General features: G+C 32.9%; 2 protein-coding genes across 4 annotated transcripts in view; both read left to right on the top strand.

Moving 5' to 3' along the window:
* The window catches only part of LOC127730178 (sodium-dependent glucose transporter 1-like), a 55,519-nt gene extending 43,933 nt beyond the window's left edge, over nt 1-11,586 (top strand). For 2 of the 3 annotated variants that reach the window (XM_052238441.1, XM_052238439.1), the window contains exons 2-4: nt 2,421-2,701; nt 3,211-3,496; nt 3,813-11,586. In XM_052238441.1, the coding sequence (XP_052094401.1) occupies nt 2,432-2,701; nt 3,211-3,496; nt 3,813-4,912 (1,656 nt within the window). In that variant the 5' untranslated portion in view covers nt 2,421-2,431 and the 3' untranslated portion in view covers nt 4,913-11,586. The remainder of the gene's footprint in view (nt 1-2,420; nt 2,702-3,210; nt 3,497-3,812) is intronic. The other variant, XR_007994989.1, reaches the window with a different exon arrangement.
* LOC127729014 (tyrosine protein-kinase src-1-like) overlaps nt 1-19,783 on the top strand; it is a 149,587-nt gene that overhangs the window by 75,739 nt on the left and 54,065 nt on the right. The window lies entirely within an intron of this gene.

Genomic DNA, 19,783 nt, shown 5'->3' with positions numbered 1-19,783 from the left:
CAGTTGTCTATCATACTGGTATTGTATCAATACTCTTATTTGTCTTATGAAAGAATGGGAATAATAGCATTTCAAAAAAGTGTGGGAATCAACTCTGATATCAATACATAACTTGAACCAAATTTTATTCAATGGCTTACAGGAACATAAGATACTGATAACACACTTTCATTATTCTAATCAACTGCTTAAATTTGATAAATCACATTTTCCACATTAATTAATAAATGGCAATTTAACTTAATTTTTTATTTACAAAGGAACTATATGCAAGTGTATATCTAAAATAAAGAAGCTGTTCGCCCAATCTTTTCTTAATTTAAGGACAAATAACATATTTAAAGTTGGCAGTTGATGATTAAAATGGTGTATAAAGTTTCTGTAATTCATAGAAACACACAATTTTTTTCATTATATTTCTTAGAATTTTGCACCATCTCCTAATCCGGAGTGATCACATAGATCCAGCATGGCTGAATCAAAAAACTTCCAATAAAGGCCTTTATGCTGTTGAATTTGTAAACTGCATCTTGGAATTAAAATTAAGCAAGACATTCTTAAGATGTAGTGTGACATGTTAAAAATTGTCTCAACCCTTTTTAAATGAATAAAGTCAATAACTCTGGAAGGAAAAATAGAAATTTCACCAAGAATTATACAGACCATAAGACTGCCATGACAAACAACTTTTTATAGTGAAGTTAATGAAGCAAGACATTCTCAAGATACAAGTGTGACATGTGAAAAATTGCCTCCCCCTTTTTATATGAAAAAGTCCATAACTCTGGAAGGAAAAATCAAAATTTAACAAAAAATTATACAGAGCATAAGACTATCATTAAAAAAACAGTGTAAAGCTCGAAGTGAATCAAGCAAGGCATTCTCAAGATACTGCGCAACGTGAAACCCCCCTTTTTTAATGAATAAAGTCCATTGAACTAAAACGAAAGGTTAATATTTCACCAAAAATTATAGAGACCTTGAGACCATTACCACAAAGAACTGAGTACAGTTTAAAGTTATTCGGGAACAGCCAAACTTTGTTAAAAGTAAATATTATGTGTATGCCCCAACCGCTAGGCGAAGGGGACATTAAGTGTTAACCCTGTCTATCTGTCCGTACGAACGTCCGTACGTCCGTCCGTCCGTACATACGTCACGAAATTGGTTTCCGTACTCGAACTTTAGTTTGGCTTGGCCGAATGATTAGAAACTTATACACAATGCTTTTAACCACAATATACAGATCAAGTTCGAATTTGGGTGTTTGCATCTTTTACCGTTCAAGAGTTATGCTCCTTTAGAAAGTATGTGGAAGCGGGGGCATCTGTGTCCCATGAACACTTTCTTCAATTCTTTAATTTGTATTTGGAGAAATAATGTAAATTTCCTAGAGATTGTTAAGAATTAAGAATTAATAGAATTTTCCCATCCACCCCACTTGCTTAAAACAGGTGGATGATCATCTACAAATTAACTTGATGTGGTCATACTGGAATTTCTGAAAACACAGAATAAAAAAAAAAATAAAATATATGAAATATGATATTTCGCCGCTACTTATAGAATTGTCTTCTGATATTACAATGAAATGGTCTTGTAGTGTAATCAAATAGTCTACTGGTATATAAATGACACCTCGTGGTATAAGAATCTGGTACCTTGATATTTAAATATGTCTTCATAAGATAGTAATATGACTGAATAGTATGAAAAAGTTGCTCCATGTTATATCAAGATGATTGTATAGTATACAGATTTATCGTAATAAGATAGTAACATGACATATTAGTATACTGAGGTGACAAAATAGTATGAAAAAGGTGTTCAATGTTATATTAAGATGTCTTTATAGTATAAAATGTATCTTCATGGTCTAGCAATATCGCATAGTAGTATAGTGAAATGAAAGAATAGTATGAAAAGGTAGCTCCATGTTACATCAAGATGTCTTCATAGTTTCAAGAATGTCTTCATGACCAAGTAAAATGACAGAATAGTATGAAACGGTAGCTCCTTGTTATATCAAAACGTCTTTATAGTATATAAATTTATCTTAGTGAAATAACAAATTGACAGAGTAGAATAGTCAAATGTCGTAATAGTATAGAAAATTTGCTTCACGTTATATTTCAACCCTTAATGATATGATTATCGTTATCATAAGGCAGCTGTGGCGTTCCATATTAGTGACTGCTTTAAAAAAAATAATGATTAGTATTGGTTTTTGCCCATGTATTTGTGACTTATTCTATGTTTTGTATATGGGATACTTACGTGAAATCACAATTATAACGATTGAAACAGTCAAAGAAGCATCCAAATTTTCGTGAATACAGTATATTCATAGTTGCAAATTTTGTCGTATTAAAAGAATTATAAACTTTAATTTGTTAAATTGATAATTATGTTTTATTAAGCATATACAGGAATGCAGAAGAATGATTATTTTGGTCAAGGTGTCTGTATGCCACCAGCTGAAATACCATCAGAGGATAATGTACTCATTAGCAGTGCACATATTACAACAGCTGATACAATACATGAACAAAATGTATTGATTGACAATGACATAAAGAATCAAGAAGATGATGCAACATCAAACACAAAACAGTCATTAAGGGAAAGATTAGTGAAAGATGATGATTTCAGGCGTAAATTTATATTATGGATTTTCCTTTGTATGTCTAGCGGCATTCTGGTGAGTTTTGAATTTACTACACTGTTAGATTAAATTATTGATTTTAATTATGATTAGTTGAAATTATTAGAAGGCAAACCATGGCACAGATAGAAAAAAATCTCATGTAATATTTTCCAAGGGATGAATTGCAATAATCAGTTATAAGATTTGTATTTTTTGTTTGCTGATGTGTAAAACTAATAAATATATAGTTTATGTGTCATGTTTATAAACACAGAATAAAACGAGCGATGACCTCTCCTCAGTTGGTATTTATAAGATGCAGATGATAACTGTATCTCAGAACCTAAATTAAAAGGGATCTAAAATAGAACATTTAAAATTGCCTAAGTTCAAAGGTTAACTTTGACGGAGAAAATTTGGATGTGGTTAATTAAACCATGCAAGAAACGAAACATTCTATATGCAATGCCGTCTTTGGTGTTAGTGGTTTGTTTAATAATATGTTCCTACGTGTGTTAGAGCAAACAAAATGTCATTAGAAACTGGAATGAAATGTATTTTAGGGTTGGGTTATTGGACAATTAAGTCCTTCGCTGCTGGACCTGAAAGAGATAACTAATAGTAGACTAGAGGAAGCTTTGTTTTTTCTGACGTCGGTTTTTATTGGCTATCTGATAGGAGCAATTGTCAGTGGAGCTATATACCAGCGGATGAACCCGTTCTTGCTGATTTTCCTTGGAAATACCGCTCTCGGTGTCACATCTGCGGCGATTCCGTGGTGCTCTCTTTATGGAGTAATGGTTTCTATGCATATAGTGAAGGGTTTTGGTTATGGCGTTCTCGATACAGGTGAGAATTCTAATTTTCTAGTATAAAATACATATGAAGTGTAATATGATTTAATTATTATATTTTCCCCATAATTTTATAAAGCTAGGATACTTCTTCAAATGTGACGCTTTATTTAACATAATTAATTAAAACATTTTAATTGCTTGTAACATGATGGCAAAGCTTTATTGTACACTCGCTGCGGAAAAGTTATTTTATTTTCTAACAGACAAAAAAGTATTTTCCTAATCACCGTTTTCCACTTTATTCGCCGTACGTAATATCGCACTTTTTAATAATTATTTGCAGTACAACAACATTTTTTTTCTAACAGCCGGAAATTCTGTGTTTATTTCCAACTTTAAACACGAGAAGGGAATACAGTCATATCTACATGCCATACATCTCATGTTTGCTGTTGGTGGGTTTTTGTCTCCAATAGCAACAGCGCCGTTTCTAATGCAGGATCTTCCTAGCACACAAATGGACGAAAATCTAAATTTAACCATCTACCAAAATACTAGTTTGTTATCAACATCAAGTTTACCTTCTATTTTATTCATAGAAAACAGCACTGATTTTTCGAAAGTGCAGTATGCTTTACAGACGGCTAACAATTCTAACATGACATATAATGCTGATTTACATGATAGAAACAATACTGAGCACATTCAAAGACGTTCAGTACTGTACAAAGCATATCTGATTTCAGCAGGCCTCTGTTTCATGCTTGCGATATCATTTCTGTTCATGTGTTTTACCAACAATAAAACATACAAGGAAGAGAAGTCGAAACAAATGGATAAAAAAGCGGAATTGCCTAACCGTATAAAATTTAGTATTCTTTTTTTAATGTGCCTTTTCTTAGGAATCGACCAAGGAATGGAAGATACATTTTTTGGACTATTTACTACATTTGTTGTGGTTCAGCTTGGATGGACGAAAAAAAGTGGATCATACATAACTTCTCTTTATTGGGCATCATTTGCTTGTGGTCGTATAAGTGCTATTTTTATCGGCCAAAGATTGAAAGCTTCAAACTTATTACGCTATTACATTAACGTTTTTCTCTTAGCTATGATTGGACTTTTTGTGTCCACAATGTTTGCTTTTGATATAGGAATTTGGATATTTTTTCCAGTTATGGGATTTACCGCATCTGTTTTCTTTCCATCAATATTTTTATGGACGCAAGATTTTCTAACTGTTGCTGGAAAAGTGTCATCACTTTTATTAATTACGGCGTCATTAGGATCTATGCTTAACCCGATTTTGATTGGATATTTAATGGATAATAACGGTTCAATATGGTTTGCTTATATAATATTAGCGGATGGTATAGTCATGTGGATTATGGTGTGGGTAGCTACTTATGTTTCTCATTATGTTAAAAAATATCGTGTGGATATAAAAGTTGGATGTACTGAAATTTAAGAAAATAGTTCATAATAGTAGTATGTCAGGGTTGAATCACTGAAGTCGATGAATGTGTCGTGTTGTATGAAACTTCTTCAGGAACGCTCTGAGCTAAACATTGGGCAACCAAAGAGGAATAATACATTTGGAACGATAATGCAAAAAATGGAATTAAAAGAATCACCAAAAACCGTCATAGGGCAACTCCCAGTTTGCCTATGAAAGTTGTTAAACATTGTTTTTTTTTAATAATTTATTAAATTTTTAACTTACTTTTACGCTGAAATTTAAAGAGACTATCTAAAATAAGTATAAAATAAGTTATTTTGTATTGTTGACCAGATATGTGTAAAGAACGTTTTTTGCATGTATTGTAAAAGCAATATTACCACCCTGGTTAGATAGAGCGGAGAATATGAAGTTTGTTTCGACCCTTATGTCTATTGTTTTTTATGCCCCACCTACGACAGTAGAAGAGCATTATGTCTTTTGGTCTGTGCGTCCGTTCGTTCGTTCGTTCGTCCGTCCGTTCGTCCGTCTGTCCCGCTTGAGGTTAAAGTTTTTGGTCAAGGTAGTTTTTGATGAAGTTGAAGTCCAATCAACATGAAACTTAGTACACATGGTCCCTATGATATGATCTTTCTAATTTTAATGCCAAATTAGAGTTTTGACCCCAATTTCACGGTCCACTGAACATAGAAAATGATAGTGCGAGTGGGGCATTCGTGTACTATGGACACATTCTTGACAAATCTTTGAAATAAGAAAAACAATAATGTGGAGCTGTCGTTCACTTAGGGGTACGCCACTAGTAAATTGATATGTATCATGGTTTGAACGGTGAATTCGACCTTAACATCACCTGAAATGTCTAAACATAAAATACGTCTTGATAAGTGTTTGAGTCAATTTTCATATATCTCTTTGCAGGACATTCAACACCTATTTATGACATTTTTTAGGTTCTAAAGGTAGTGACTGGGGTCATGAAGGAAGAAATTTTATTCTAAATAACTTCCAGGTTTTGTAAATAAAGTTACTTGCTCTTGTCCATATGATTTTACAATGTGAAATAAGAATAGAGGGGCATCATATATAAACTACTGTTATTGTGAAATCGTGATGATCGTAAAATAAGAATAGAGGCTATCATATATATAAACTACTGTTGTCGTAAAATCATGTTGATTAGAGCAAGAACACATGAAATAAGTGAAAATCAGTTACAATATTAATGATTTTTTTCTTAAAACAATTAAAAAAAACAATAATATATAGAACTAGAGGCTCGCAAGAGCCTGTGTCGCTCACCTTGGTCTAATGTGTATATGCATATTCAACAAGGGACACTCTCCAACATTGTAGACGAGAATAGAATTAATGACAAAAATCTCTATTTTTTTTTTGTATCTTATGTTGCTGATTATTGAAGTCTGTTTAGTTTCTCTCTATCTTCATGATCTTATTTAGCTTTTGCTCCAAACACAAAAGAGGGTAAAAAAAACTCCTATAAAGGGTAACAGTCTACTAATTATATCAGAAAAATTTGACTTGTTAGTAGGTCTTGTCTTGCTTATCATTTTTGATTATTTAAGTGTCTATCTATCTATCATAGTTTTTATTATATAAGGCATCTGTGATAGCGATACTTTGTGTAAATTGTGCACCTTCATTTGGAACTATTTTAAAAGTGTATTTTTCATTAATCTGATATTTTTGAACTTTCACTGACAAACTGTTCGGTCATGAATTGTTATTATATTGTTATACTAATTATTATTGTATGGAAATCATTTTATTTGCAATATTGTTTTTCAAAGTACTTTTTTTAACATGTAACGATTTTTCTTTATGAAGCTTATTGTGTTATAAGTAACAATTAAGTGTCAGTATGTTTTCACTAAGACAGAAATTTGTTTCAATGTAATACTTTTGATAAATAATAGATAAAGTCATAGCTTTACATAATTATTAAGTTTTCTTACGTAAAGAATAATTAATCCTTTAGTCATTGCAATTAGCGCTATTCAGCCTAAAACTCAAGCGACAGATTTTTGTTATATTCTTTTGTTAATCCTTTAAGTGCTAATTGTATTAGTTCATTGTCATTCGGTAATCTCGTTTCTATTATGAAATTGTAACCTTGTAAGTTCTTGATTTAAATATGCTTTCTGAAGTTCTAAGAATATGTAAGAGAATGATAATCCCTTTCTTCATGATTAAGTACGAGCGTTAGCGATTACTTATCATGAAGTAAGGGATTATCATTCTCTTACAAACTTAGAATATTGTAAAGTGCTCAAGGCTCAAATGATCTCTTGATTGGTTGTATTCAAGAATTAGTTTCATTGTCAGTGCAATGTTTATAACTGATGCATGACTTCCTTTTTCGGCATGTCAGTTATGGATTAGTTTTAGTGATGTAAGGACTTACTTATCATTTGGGAAATATTTAAAAAGAAAATGCGTTATAGATATTACGTGACAAAACAGTACAAAGAATAGGTAGGAATTGTATGTGTTTCCTGATTGTGAGTATAAATGTAAATCATGTTATGTTTTAGTGAGGAATAGTTCTTTTTTAATTTACAGTTTAAATCAATTAATACATTTTAGTAACAACTAAATTTGATTTCACAACCAATATTTTGGTCCGGCTTTTTACATCAAATACTATTTCATTATGCCAGGGAAACATTCAAATAAAATGCCTTTAAAAGTTTTTAATATGCTCAAAACTTAAATTAAGTTCCAGGTTTTTTTTTTATCGGAATATTGGAAATAACTATTCTTCCCAACCGCTGATCCAGTAATCAAAGTTTTGGAAAGCGAAAGATTTAGGTTATTTTATCTTAAAGCTTTTTGTTTCCTTTTTAGCTCACCTGGCCCGAAGGGCCAAGTGAGCTTTTCTCATCACTTGGCGTCCGTCGTCCGTCGTCCGTCGTCGTCGTCGGCGGGGTCGGCGTCGTCGGCGGCGTCGGCGTCGTCGTCGTCCGTCGTCGTTAGCTTTTTACAAAAATCTTCTCCTCTGAAACCACTGGGCCAAATTTAACCAAACTTGGCCACAATCATCATTAGGGTATCTTTTTTAAAAAATGTGTCCGATGACCCCGCCAACCAACAAAGATGGCCGCCATTGCTAAAAATAGAACATAGGGGTAAAATGTAGATTTTGGCTTATATCTCTGAAACCAAAGCATTTAGAGTAAATCTGACAAGGGTAAAACTGATTATCAGGTCAAGATCTATCTGCCCTGAAATTTTCAGTCAAATCTGACAACCTGTTGTTGGGTTGCTGCCCCTGAATTGGTAAATTTAAAGAAATTTTGCAGTTTTTATACGACCGCAAAACAAATTTTGTGGTCGTATATTGGTATGACGTTGGCGTCGTCGTCGTCGTCGTCGTTGTCGTCGTCCGGCGTCGTCGTCGTCCGGCGTCGTCGTCCGAAGACGCATTAGTTTTCGCACTCTAACTTTAGTTTAAGTGAATGGATCTCTATGAAATTTTACCATAAGGTTCAATACCACAAAAGGAAGGTGGGGATTGATTTTGGGGGTTATGGTACCAACAGTTAAGGATTTAGGGGCCAAAAAGGGGCCAAAAATAAGCATTTTCTAGTTTCCAGACAATAACTGTGGAACGGTGTATGGATCTCTCTGAAATTATACTACAAGTTTCCATACCACAAAGGGATGGTTAGGATTTGCTTTGGGGGGTTATTGCTCAAACCGTTTAAGAATAAGGGGCAAAAAAGGGGGAAAAACAAGGTTGTCCTCATTAATGGACAAATACTTAAGTACAAAACATAATTTAAAGCAGTGTAAGGGAGATAAATCAAATACATCATTGAAATTATCTCCCTTACACTGCTTTTAAATTATGTATAAAGTAATGGTTAATGAACAATTAAGATAATTTAAAACAGTGTAAGGGAGGTAATCCAAATACAACGTTTTGGTTACTTCCCTTACACTGCTTTTAAATTATGTTTAAAGAAATGCATATTTATAAAGGAAGACCAGTATTGCGCATTAGATTTGTAAAATCTTTGACCACATTTATTTATTTGTTATGCCAATTCTAAACGTGTATTTAGATTTTTAATTTTGTGTCCAGTTTTCAAATTGGTCTACATTAAGGTCCAAAGGGTCCAAAATTAAACTTTGTTTGATTTTAACAAAAATTGAATATATGGGGTTCTTTGATATGCTGAATCTAAACATGTATTTAGATTTTTGATTTTTGGCCCAGTTTTCAAGTTGGTCCAAATTGGGGTCCAAAATTAAACTTTGTTTGATTTCAACAAGAATTGAATATATGGGGTTCTTTGATATGCTGAATCTAAACATGTATTTAGATTTTAGATTTTTGGCCCAGTTTTCAAGTTGGTCCAAATTGGGGTCCAAAATCAAACTTTGTTTGATTTCACCAAAAATTAAATATATGGGGTTCTTTGATATGCTTAATCTTACCATGTATTTAGATTTTTTATTTGTGGACCCGCTATCAAATTGGTTCATATTGAGGTCAAAAGGGTCCAAAATTAAACTTTGTTTGATTTCATCAAAAATTGAATTATTGGGGTTCTTTGATATGCCAAATCTAACCGTGTATTTAGATTTTTAATTTTGGGTCCGGTTTTTTAAATTGGTCTACATTAAGGTCCAAAGGGTCCAAAATTAAACTTAGTTTGATTTTAACAAAAATTGGATTCTTGGGGTTCTTTGATATGCTTGAATCTAAACATGTGTTTAGATTTTTGATTATGGGCCCAGTTTTCAAGTTGGTCCAAGTTGGGGTCCAAAATTAAACTTTGTTTGATTTCAACAAGAATTGAATATATGGGGTTCTTTGATATGCTGAATCTAAACATGTATTTAGATTTTAGATTTTTGGCCCAGTTTTCAAGTTGGTCCAAATTGGGGTCCAAAATCAAACTTTGTTTGATTTCACCAAAAATTAAATATATGGGGTTCTTTGATATGCTGAATCTTACCATGTATTTAGATTTTTTATTTGTGGGCCTGCTATCAAATTGGTTCATATTGAGGTCAAAAGGGTCCAAAATTAAACTTTATTTGATTTCATCAAAAATTGAATTATTGGGGTTCTTTGATATGCCAAATCTAACCGTGTTTTTAGATTTTTAATTTTGGGTCCCGTTTTTTTAAATTGGTCGATCTACATTAAGGTCTAAAGGGTCCAAAATTAAACTTAGTTTAATTTTAACAAAAATTGAATTCTAGGGGTACTTTGATATGCTGAATCTAAACATGTGTTTAGATTTTTGATTATGGGACCAGTTTTCAAGTTTGTCCAAGTTGGGGTCCAAAATCAAACTGTGTTTGATTTCAACAAAAATTGAATATATGAGGTTCTTTGATATGCTGAATCTAACCATGTATTTTGATTTTGGACATTGGACCATAATAGGTAAATTAAAAAAAATTGAAGTTCTTAGACCACATTTTTTCTGTGTCAGAAACCTATGCTGTGTCAAATATTTAATCACAATCCAAATTCAGAGCTGTATCAAGCTTGAATGTTGTGTCCATACTTGCCCCAACTGTTCAGGGTTCGACCTCTGCGGTCGTATCAAGCTGCGCCCAGCGAAGCATTTTATTGGTTATTATCTTGAATATTATTATAGATAGAGATAAACTGTAAACAGCAATAATGTTCAGCAAAGTAAGATCTACAAATAAGTCGTCATGACCAAAATTGTCAGTCGACCCTTTTATTGCCCTTAATAGTCAATTTTTAACAATTTTTTGTAAATTTTTGTAATCTTTTACAAAAATCTTCTTCTCTGAAACTACTAAGACAAATTTAACCATACTTGGCCATAATCATTATTAGGGTATCTAGTTTAAAAGATGTGTCCGATGATCCCACCTTCCAACCATCATGGCCAACTTTGTTGAAAATAGAACATAGGGGTAAAATGCAGTTTTTGGTTTATATCTCTGAAACTTAAGCATTTAGAGCAAATCTGACAGGTGGCAAAAATGTTCATCAGATTTAGATTTATCTGCCCTGAAATTTTCAGACGAATCCGACAACCCGTTGTTGGGTTGCTGCCCCTGAGTTAGTAATTTTACAAAAATTTTGCAGTTTTTTGTTATTATCTTAGATATCATTATAATATCTAATATCTAATACTATTAATTATGATTTTAACCTTATTTTACATGATTTCCAAAGCATCAGTAAATACAGGTGAGCGACACAGGCTCTTGAGAGCCTTTAGTTTTGCATTACTTTGATATTGTTTAATTTCTTAGTAATTTGAAGTTATTAATATTTTCATAATACCATTCACGGTACCAATTTAACTGCACCAGTAAACTTCAACTAATTTTGAGTTTTTTTTTGTTTCCCAATTCAACTTTTAGTCAGTTTCAATCACTGTGTGAAAAATGCTTTCAATCTGATAAATGTGCTTCGAGGCAGTTGTAACTCATTTATAGAAACTCTTTGTTGACACAAATAATAGGATAATCCCTTACTAAGAACATGATTTACATTCATTCTTCACAATTAAGAGGCAGCAAATCCTACATTTTCATTGGTCGAGAGCACTTTGCTATATTCTAACTTCAGTGAGAGTCAGGCAGTCGTACTGACAACATCCGCCTAATTTGGAAATTTACATGTATTCCATCCTGAATCATTAAATTGTTAACTACTGCATAGGACTTGTGTCTGATTCTACCAGTGGAGTTAAAGCGGGTATTCTCAGGCAAGTGACTAGTCATTGTCTAACGTTTGCATCGCCAACTTGTGCAACCGGTCGTGGGTTGCAGCTCGTTATCATCGTCATTCCAGTAGCCAGTCTCTCGGTTACATTTATGGTGTAGGACCATTATCAATCAAGTAGCCAGTCTCCCGGTTACACAAAACGCAACAAAAAAAACCCCGTAAAAATCGTAATTAAAGGGCAATAACTCCAATAAGGAGTCGTCGGACAATTTCCGCCATTTGTCTTAATTGTAGATCCTGTATGGCTGATCATTTTTGTATATTTAAGTTTTTATTTCTATCTATTATAAGTTTTAAGATATAAGACAAAAACGCAAAAAAAATTGTACAAATCGGCATCAAAGGGCAATAACTCTACTAAGGAGTCAACTGATGATTTCAACCATAATACTTATTTGTAGAACTAGTCCTTCTAATCATTTTTGTATTTCAAAGTTTCTCTCTATCTATTATAGTTTTCAAGATAATAGGCAAAAATCGAAAAAAAGTGGTAAAATTTGTCATTTAAGGGCAATAACATCTACAGGAAATCGTCTGACAGTTTTGACGTATATGGATAATTGGAAGAGCTCAACATTCTGAACAATTTTACCCTTTTCAGATTTCCTCTTTTTATAATGGCTATCAGAATAATAGACAAAACTTGCATTTTACCCCATATGTTCTATTTTTTGCCATGTCGGCCATCTTTGTTGGCAAGCGGGGTCATCGGACACATTTTTTAAATTTAAATACCCTAATGATGATTGTGGCCAAGTTTGATTATATTTAGCCCAGTAGTTTCAGAGAAGAAGATTTTTGTAAAAGATGACAAAAATTTAAGAAAAATTGTAAAAAAATGACTATAAAGGGCAATAACTCCTTAAGGGGCCATTTGACCATTTTGGTCATGTTGACTTATTTGTAGATCTTACTTTGCTGTACATTATTGCTGTTTACAGTTTATCTATGTCTATAATAATATGGAAGGTAATAACCAAAAACTGCAAAATTTTCTTAAAATTACCAATTCAGGGGCAGCAACCAAATAACGGGTTGTCTGATTCGTCTGAAAATATCAGGGGAGATAGAACTTTACTTGATGAACATTTTTACCATTGTCAGATTTGCTCTAAATGCTTTAGTTTCAGAGATATAAGCCATAAACTGCATTTTACCCCTATGTTCTATTTTTAGCCATGTCGGCCATTTTGGTCGACGGGCGGGATCATCAGACACATTTTTTTAACTAAATACCTCAATGATGATTATGGCCAAGATTGATTCTATTTTGCCTAGTAGTTTCAGAGGTGAAGATTTTTGTAAAAGATGTACAAAAATTTAAGAATAATTGTTAAAAATTGACTATACAGGGCAATAACTCGTTAAGGGGTCAATTGACAATTTTGGTCATGTGGACTTATTTGTAGATCTTACTTTGTTGTTCATTATTGCTGTTACAGTTAATCTATATCTATAATAATATTGAAGTTAATAATCAAAAACTGCAAAATTTTCTTAGAATTACCAATTCAGGGGCACCAACCCAACAACGGGTTTTCTGATTTGTCTGGAAATTTCAGGGCAGGTAGATTTTGACTTGATGAACATTGTAACCAATTGTCAGATTTGCTGTAAATGCTTTAGTTTCATAGATATAAGCCAAAATCTACATTTTACCCCTATGTTCTATTTTTAGCCATGGCGGCCATCTTGGTTGGCAGGCCGGGTCGTCGGACACATTTTTTAAACTAGATACCCCAATGACGATTGTGGCCAAGTTTGGTCAACTTTGGCCCAGTAGTTTCAGAGGAGAAGATTTTTTTTTTAAGTTAACGGACGACGACGACGACGGACGACGGACGCCAAGTGATGAGAAAAGCTCATTTGGCCCTTTGAGTCAGGTGAGCTAAAAACGGAACATTTTTGTTGCAACCACTTTGTGAATTTTATCTCGTAGTTAAATGGTGGCGTTAAGAAAATTACAATAACCGTCATTGCATGATCAAAATCTGCATTTTTGATATTTTTTTTTATTTTGTTGAATATGAAATGACATTGTCGTGTTAGTGTCATTAAATATTTATAGCAATTTATTTAAATATTTATACAAATGTCATTCAGCAATGTAATTTGATGAAGAGGAATTTCAACCTGCATGTACATTGCAGAGGCGTAATCCAGAAAAGTGTAATATGAGCTGTCCCGGAAAGAAATCGACTTTATGCAAATGAATATCGATAACTCTGTTGACCCTTTTTAGGTTGAAAAAATCTCTATGGAAAGTCTGTAACTGTTTGAAAATTGAGCTTTTATAAGAAAATCTACAAAACAGACCAAAATTCAACTTTTATTTCGTATTTGAATGTTCCAAATTAAATCAATCAAAATCTGAAACATGTACATGTATAAGTGCACTTGCATGAGGTCGATTTCTATCTGACGCAGCTCAATGTAAACGAATGACCTCATTAAACCTGTATACTATGGATTAAACAAACATGTATTGTTGTTTTATTCAAGTGAAATCAAAATGTGATTATTTAATATCATTTTCATGACAGATTGATTGATGTTTGCTTAACGTCCAGTGGAAAATATGTTCAGGACTATTCAAAGTTCAAAGTTCAAACTTCATAACTATAGAACAATCGTGATCGTACAAATGCATTTTGTTTAATGAGAACCGATCGGTATATATTTGTATATTTACTTAACATATCTTTATATTTTTTTACTTCTGTACAGGGCCCTATATTCCACATCCCAACTTTTGTACCCCCTATATCCCACAATGGTCCCCACTTCCCTCCATATCCTACATTCCAAAAGCGTGTCACCCTCTCCACTTTAGCTTATATATATTTGTGTTATGAGGGGGTGCCAAATGAAATGTGACGCGTGACAATAATTAAAGGAGACATGACACGATTTTCAATTTTTGTTCCAAAATGTTTATTTTTACATGATTTTCTCCCAAAATACATCGATAGCAGAATAAGTGTCAAATAGTTGGTAAAAAATGTATACATTTCAATGCATCGATCTATCGACCTGATAAATACAGATAAAAGAAGATGTGGTATGAGTGCCAATGAGACAACTCTCCATCCAAGTCACAATTTGTAAAAGTAAACCATTATAGGTTTAAATACGGCCTTCAACACGGAGCCTTGGCTCACACCGAACAGCAAGCTATAAAGGGCCCCAAAAATGACTAGTGTAAAACCATTCAAACAGGAAAACCAACGGTCTAATCTATATAAAAAACGAGAAACGAGAAATACTTATGAACCACATCAACAAACAACAACCACTGAACATCAGGTTCCTGCAAACAAAAGCAGCGGGTTTAAACGTTTTGATAGGCGCCAACCTTCACCCAACCTGAAACAATAGTGTAACATCACAACATAGAAAGACACACTATAAGATATCAATTGAAATGGCTTAACTCAATCAAAAGACATATTAACAAAAACAAGTGAACATACACTGAACGAATAAATTTGATCTATGACACAATGTAAATACACAATTAATAAAACAAGCGGGTTTGATGAAAAACAATATCAGAAAGACAACCATAGCCATGGACAAAATGCCGCCAAATAAAATAACGTACACAGGAAAATAAAAATAATTTTCTTGTAAGGTATACATGGAGTACGGAAATAATTTTGTTGTTCCTAGTACGAGAACAAAAGCGAAAATTTATCGTCATACTAAACACTTATCAAAGGTGGTTACCAGGTATATATTATAAATAGTGAAACTAGATATAACACTGAATAGGTAAACATTAAATAACAAAAATAAATTACAAATTGTATCAACAGGTTAAATTAACACGAAAGTACGATTGAGAGTACTCGCAGTTATTGAAAGCTAGTTAAAAGCCAAAATCAATTAATAATAAAAAATCATGCATCAGAGACTAAAATCAACTAAACACATCCCAGGGATTTAGTGTTTTAACGTCATGGACAGTAAACGAAAACATGACTTGTGCAATGCCAAAATAAAAGTATCGACAGGCAGTAGGATAGTTAACCTGTTAAAAAATATGTATAATATAATATATAGATAGAGTAATCTCTATGTAGAAAATGAACGTGGATGTGTGTTTATACATCCCAAAAAACCGTTTGAAAACAATACAAATTTAGCTATGTTTTAATTTGCTGATGACAAAATCGATATTTGTGCTAATGTAAACTATATTCAAAGATCTAATTACAACATTGGTAAGATAACCTTTACTAATATAAAGTTTGTTTAAAGGTTCGATGAGTTTACACGGATCACATAGTGATTTCCGCGCTTTTAGTACAATATATTCGTAAAAAGTTAGGATGTGAAATACCGTTTTTAATAAGTTTTCTACAGGTACAGCCAAATTTACTAATCAAATCTTTGTATCTATGAAAGAATTTAGTAAAAGTTTTAAGCAATTTATGGTAACGAAATTCCTGACTTAATAATTTACCAGTGATGCATTGATCATGTTGATTACGTTCGTTAAAATATATGACATCACTACACACACGAGCATAAAGAACGACTTGAGATATATAAACACCGTATGATGGAGCCAAAGGAACATCGCCGTCTAAAAAGGGAAAAATAACAATAGGGAATGAAAAATCATCTCTTTTGTTGTAAATTTTAGTATGGAGTTTCAAAAGAGGATTTAAGCTGGGTAGTGGTAGTGATATGCTTGTTTACAATTTGACTCTCTGTAGAGCGTACGGACCTGAATGTAGACGAATTGATAATAGTGTAGTATATGCGTCACACCACCACTACATTATTGGCTGCTTTATCTACCGGTACGAACAGAAACCGCTTTGCGATTACTTGGAGTTTGTTTTTTATTCTAGAAATGGGTATATCATGGACCCTATTATTAATTTCAGAATTGTTTTCAAAATGAGATATACGAATATCAACAGTGTTCATAATTTTATTCAAATAACTGTCTAGAGATTTTTATCAGATTTTTCACGTTTACACCAATTTTTACAGTAGGCAAACACAGCGTCTTTAATGACCTGACGACACTGTTTCCAATCTATTATAGATGGAGGACGATATTTAGGTCCTTTCTTAAGAACAGGTTTGACCTCACGGTCAACCACGATTTTGAAATCTCCTGTAATGACATGACCATAGGGAACATATCTAAAACTAGATGTTTAACTGTCTCAAATGGAAGGAGCATTATTTTCTTTATTGACGTCTGCTGTAACTGACGTATAATTAAAAATCAAACTTCTGCCGGTTTTTTTTTATAAGAATACGAAATAATAGGTGTTTCTATATTATCAAAATATGGAGGTATTTGACTATGGATGGTAGAGTCATTGAATTTACTAGATAAGTTAATGAAATCAATACCTCTATTTATGTATTTTAATTTACGAAAATGTCGTTTATGATTTTTAGGTTTATCGATACTAGGAAACATCCTGTGATGACAAAAGGCTGTATTAATACGGGTGTATTCATACAACGGGCTAAAAAATTTAATTTTATCACACTCCTGAAAAACAGCATATAATTTACAAATTGGTATATGACACAGTTTACATAATACTTGATGTCTACCATTAATTTTTAATATAGATAACAGATCAGCAAGTGTATAATTTAAACGATGTTTAATACGTTGATTACGGTTTTTGCGTTTACCATGAGACCTATTATTTCTTAGTCGTTTATCGATAATATTAATGACATCGATAGAAGTTTTAGATATGTTCCCCTGTCCCAATATTTTGTCATTGAGACCGAGAGGATAAGCTGTTTGAAGTCTTTTTATCCAAAATAGTTCGCGAACTTCACGGGATTTTTCAAATTGCTTGTGTGATTGTCCTGGTTGTTTCTGAACGGTTTCAAATGGTTGGAATTTTATAAATTTTAGATTATGATTATGCTTATCCAAATGTTGGTATATCGAACTTTTTAATTGTTTAGGTCTTCGAAAGCGGTAAAGGTGCTCTTGATTTCTTCTGTAATATTCTCGTCCCGTCTGTCCCACATATTGAATACCACACTTAGGATGGTTGAAGTTACCACATATATAAGGTTTGAGTTTTTCAGGTAATGTCACAGGAAAAGGAGAGTGAAAAAGCTCTCCCGTTCACGGTTGACCTAACAGTATTTTGTGAAGTTAATCTTAAACAGGCAAGTAATTTTTTGGCATTGCACGGGAAAATATGTGGATATCCACGCGTATTTACATCCCGGAGGTCACTCAGAACGAGGCTGATACGTTACAGGTTCCAATCAGTCATATTGACAGTAAGGAATAGCGCAAATTAATGCAAATTAAAAGTTTAACGAACTTTTAGAATTGCAATAGTTGTCGCTATAAAACCGAATTAAGATACACGCATCTGCAAGCTGATACGATATTCCAGGGCTAGTGGTTTCTATCAGTATTTCCTTGTGAGTTGCTTATTTCACAGGCACTTGTCTCTGAAAAAATATTACTTATATATATTTTTTTCAGTGGCAAGTGCCTGTGGATTTTATTGAATCAACAGTTCCTGATGATAAAGTTGGAAGTTATCGCTTTGAAAGTTTTGCAGACGCCAGTATTATTTGTTGACCGCTATGTAATATGTGTGTCACAGTTGGCCACGTACATGTTCCACTTGTAGCCATCCCCGAATGAGACTTAGAATCAGATTTCACATTCCATGAGTATCACCATCTTTGCAACTAGTGGTTCAGGATATCACTGCTTATCCTAGGCATCCTAAGTACTGAGATACCCCGGGTTTTTAGTTGGGTTCGTTCACCTGGTGCTCAATCTTAAGTTTTCTGAGTGGTGTTTTTAGACAGTTATTGATTTTGTGTTTGTCTTTTTGCTATGCTGTTGTCGTCTGTCTTTCTTTGATTGTGGGTTTAACTAAACCTGTACGTATCTACTACTTGTTAAGCTGTCGAACAAGAAGCTGTCGAGCAAGAAGATGTCGAGTCACAATTTTTGGAAACTTCTTCGTTTAAAAAAAGAATTAATGTAACGAACCGTTGGGCACTCATCGATTAATTGTACAAATTGTTTTCCAAAAAAAAAATGTAGTGATTGAATGTCATAACGATTAACGAAAGGAAATTTTAGTATTAAAGAATCGAACTATTTCTTTAATAAAATTTAATTAGCAATATCATGCTCTGAAACTTAATCAGATGTGATAGCGCCAAGTTTGTGAAAACTGTTAATCTTTATTTTGAACTATTTAAAAGAATATTGTTTTATTCGGACATTTTTAGATTTTCACTGATAATCTGCTCGGTATAAACATTCTTATAGTCAAATTATTTCTGTTCGTTATGTAAGAATAACTTAGTCCTACATTCTGTTATTCGTCATCTATGATATCTGTTTTGTTTGTTAATCCTTCAAGTGCTATCTGTATATTTTAATTGTAATTCGATAAACTCGTTTCTATTATCAAATTGTAACCTAGCAAAATTCTTAATTTAAATATGTTTTCTGAAGTTCTTACTTCAGTGAGAGTCAGACAGTCGAACTGACAACATTTGCATAATTTGTATAATTAAATGTTTTCCATCCTAAAATCATTAAATTTGTAACTACTGCATAGGACTTGCGTCTAATTCTACCAGTGGAGTTAAAGCGAGTATTCTCAGGCAAGTGATTAGGGCTTAGTCAATGTCTATTGTTGGCATTGCCAATTTTTGCAACCAGTTGTGTTGCATTTCGTTATCATCGTCATCGTCAGTAGCCAATCGTCCAGTTACCAAGTCATCAAAATTGGCACTCAAAATCGAACATAGAGACTAGTACATGGCGTTAAACGTTGACTCAAAATTTATCCGTAGACTGTAAGAAAATATGTCATGAATCAGATGAGTAAGTTTCAATTAATGGAATTGAATGCTAGTAACTTATCATCGACCTACATACCAGAATACTAGTAAAACTATTACTGTTTTTACTAGATCGTCTCACATCTGAAGAATTTTCTATTCATATTGCCGCATTCGTCTTTAGGCTGTGAATTAAACATTTTTCTTTATCAGCTATTTAATAAATGTATTAATTGTACGATGACACTTTATACATTATTAAGTGTCATCGCACAATTAAAACACTTAGGTTCTTGACGGTG

This window comes from Mytilus californianus, unplaced genomic scaffold, assembly GCF_021869535.1.
Source record: "Mytilus californianus isolate M0D057914Y unplaced genomic scaffold, xbMytCali1.0.p SCAF_2, whole genome shotgun sequence".
NCBI classification, from domain to species: Eukaryota; Metazoa; Mollusca; class Bivalvia; order Mytilida; family Mytilidae; genus Mytilus; species Mytilus californianus.
Note: the sequence above shows the minus strand (reverse complement) of the source record. Positions and strands in the feature narration are given on the sequence as shown.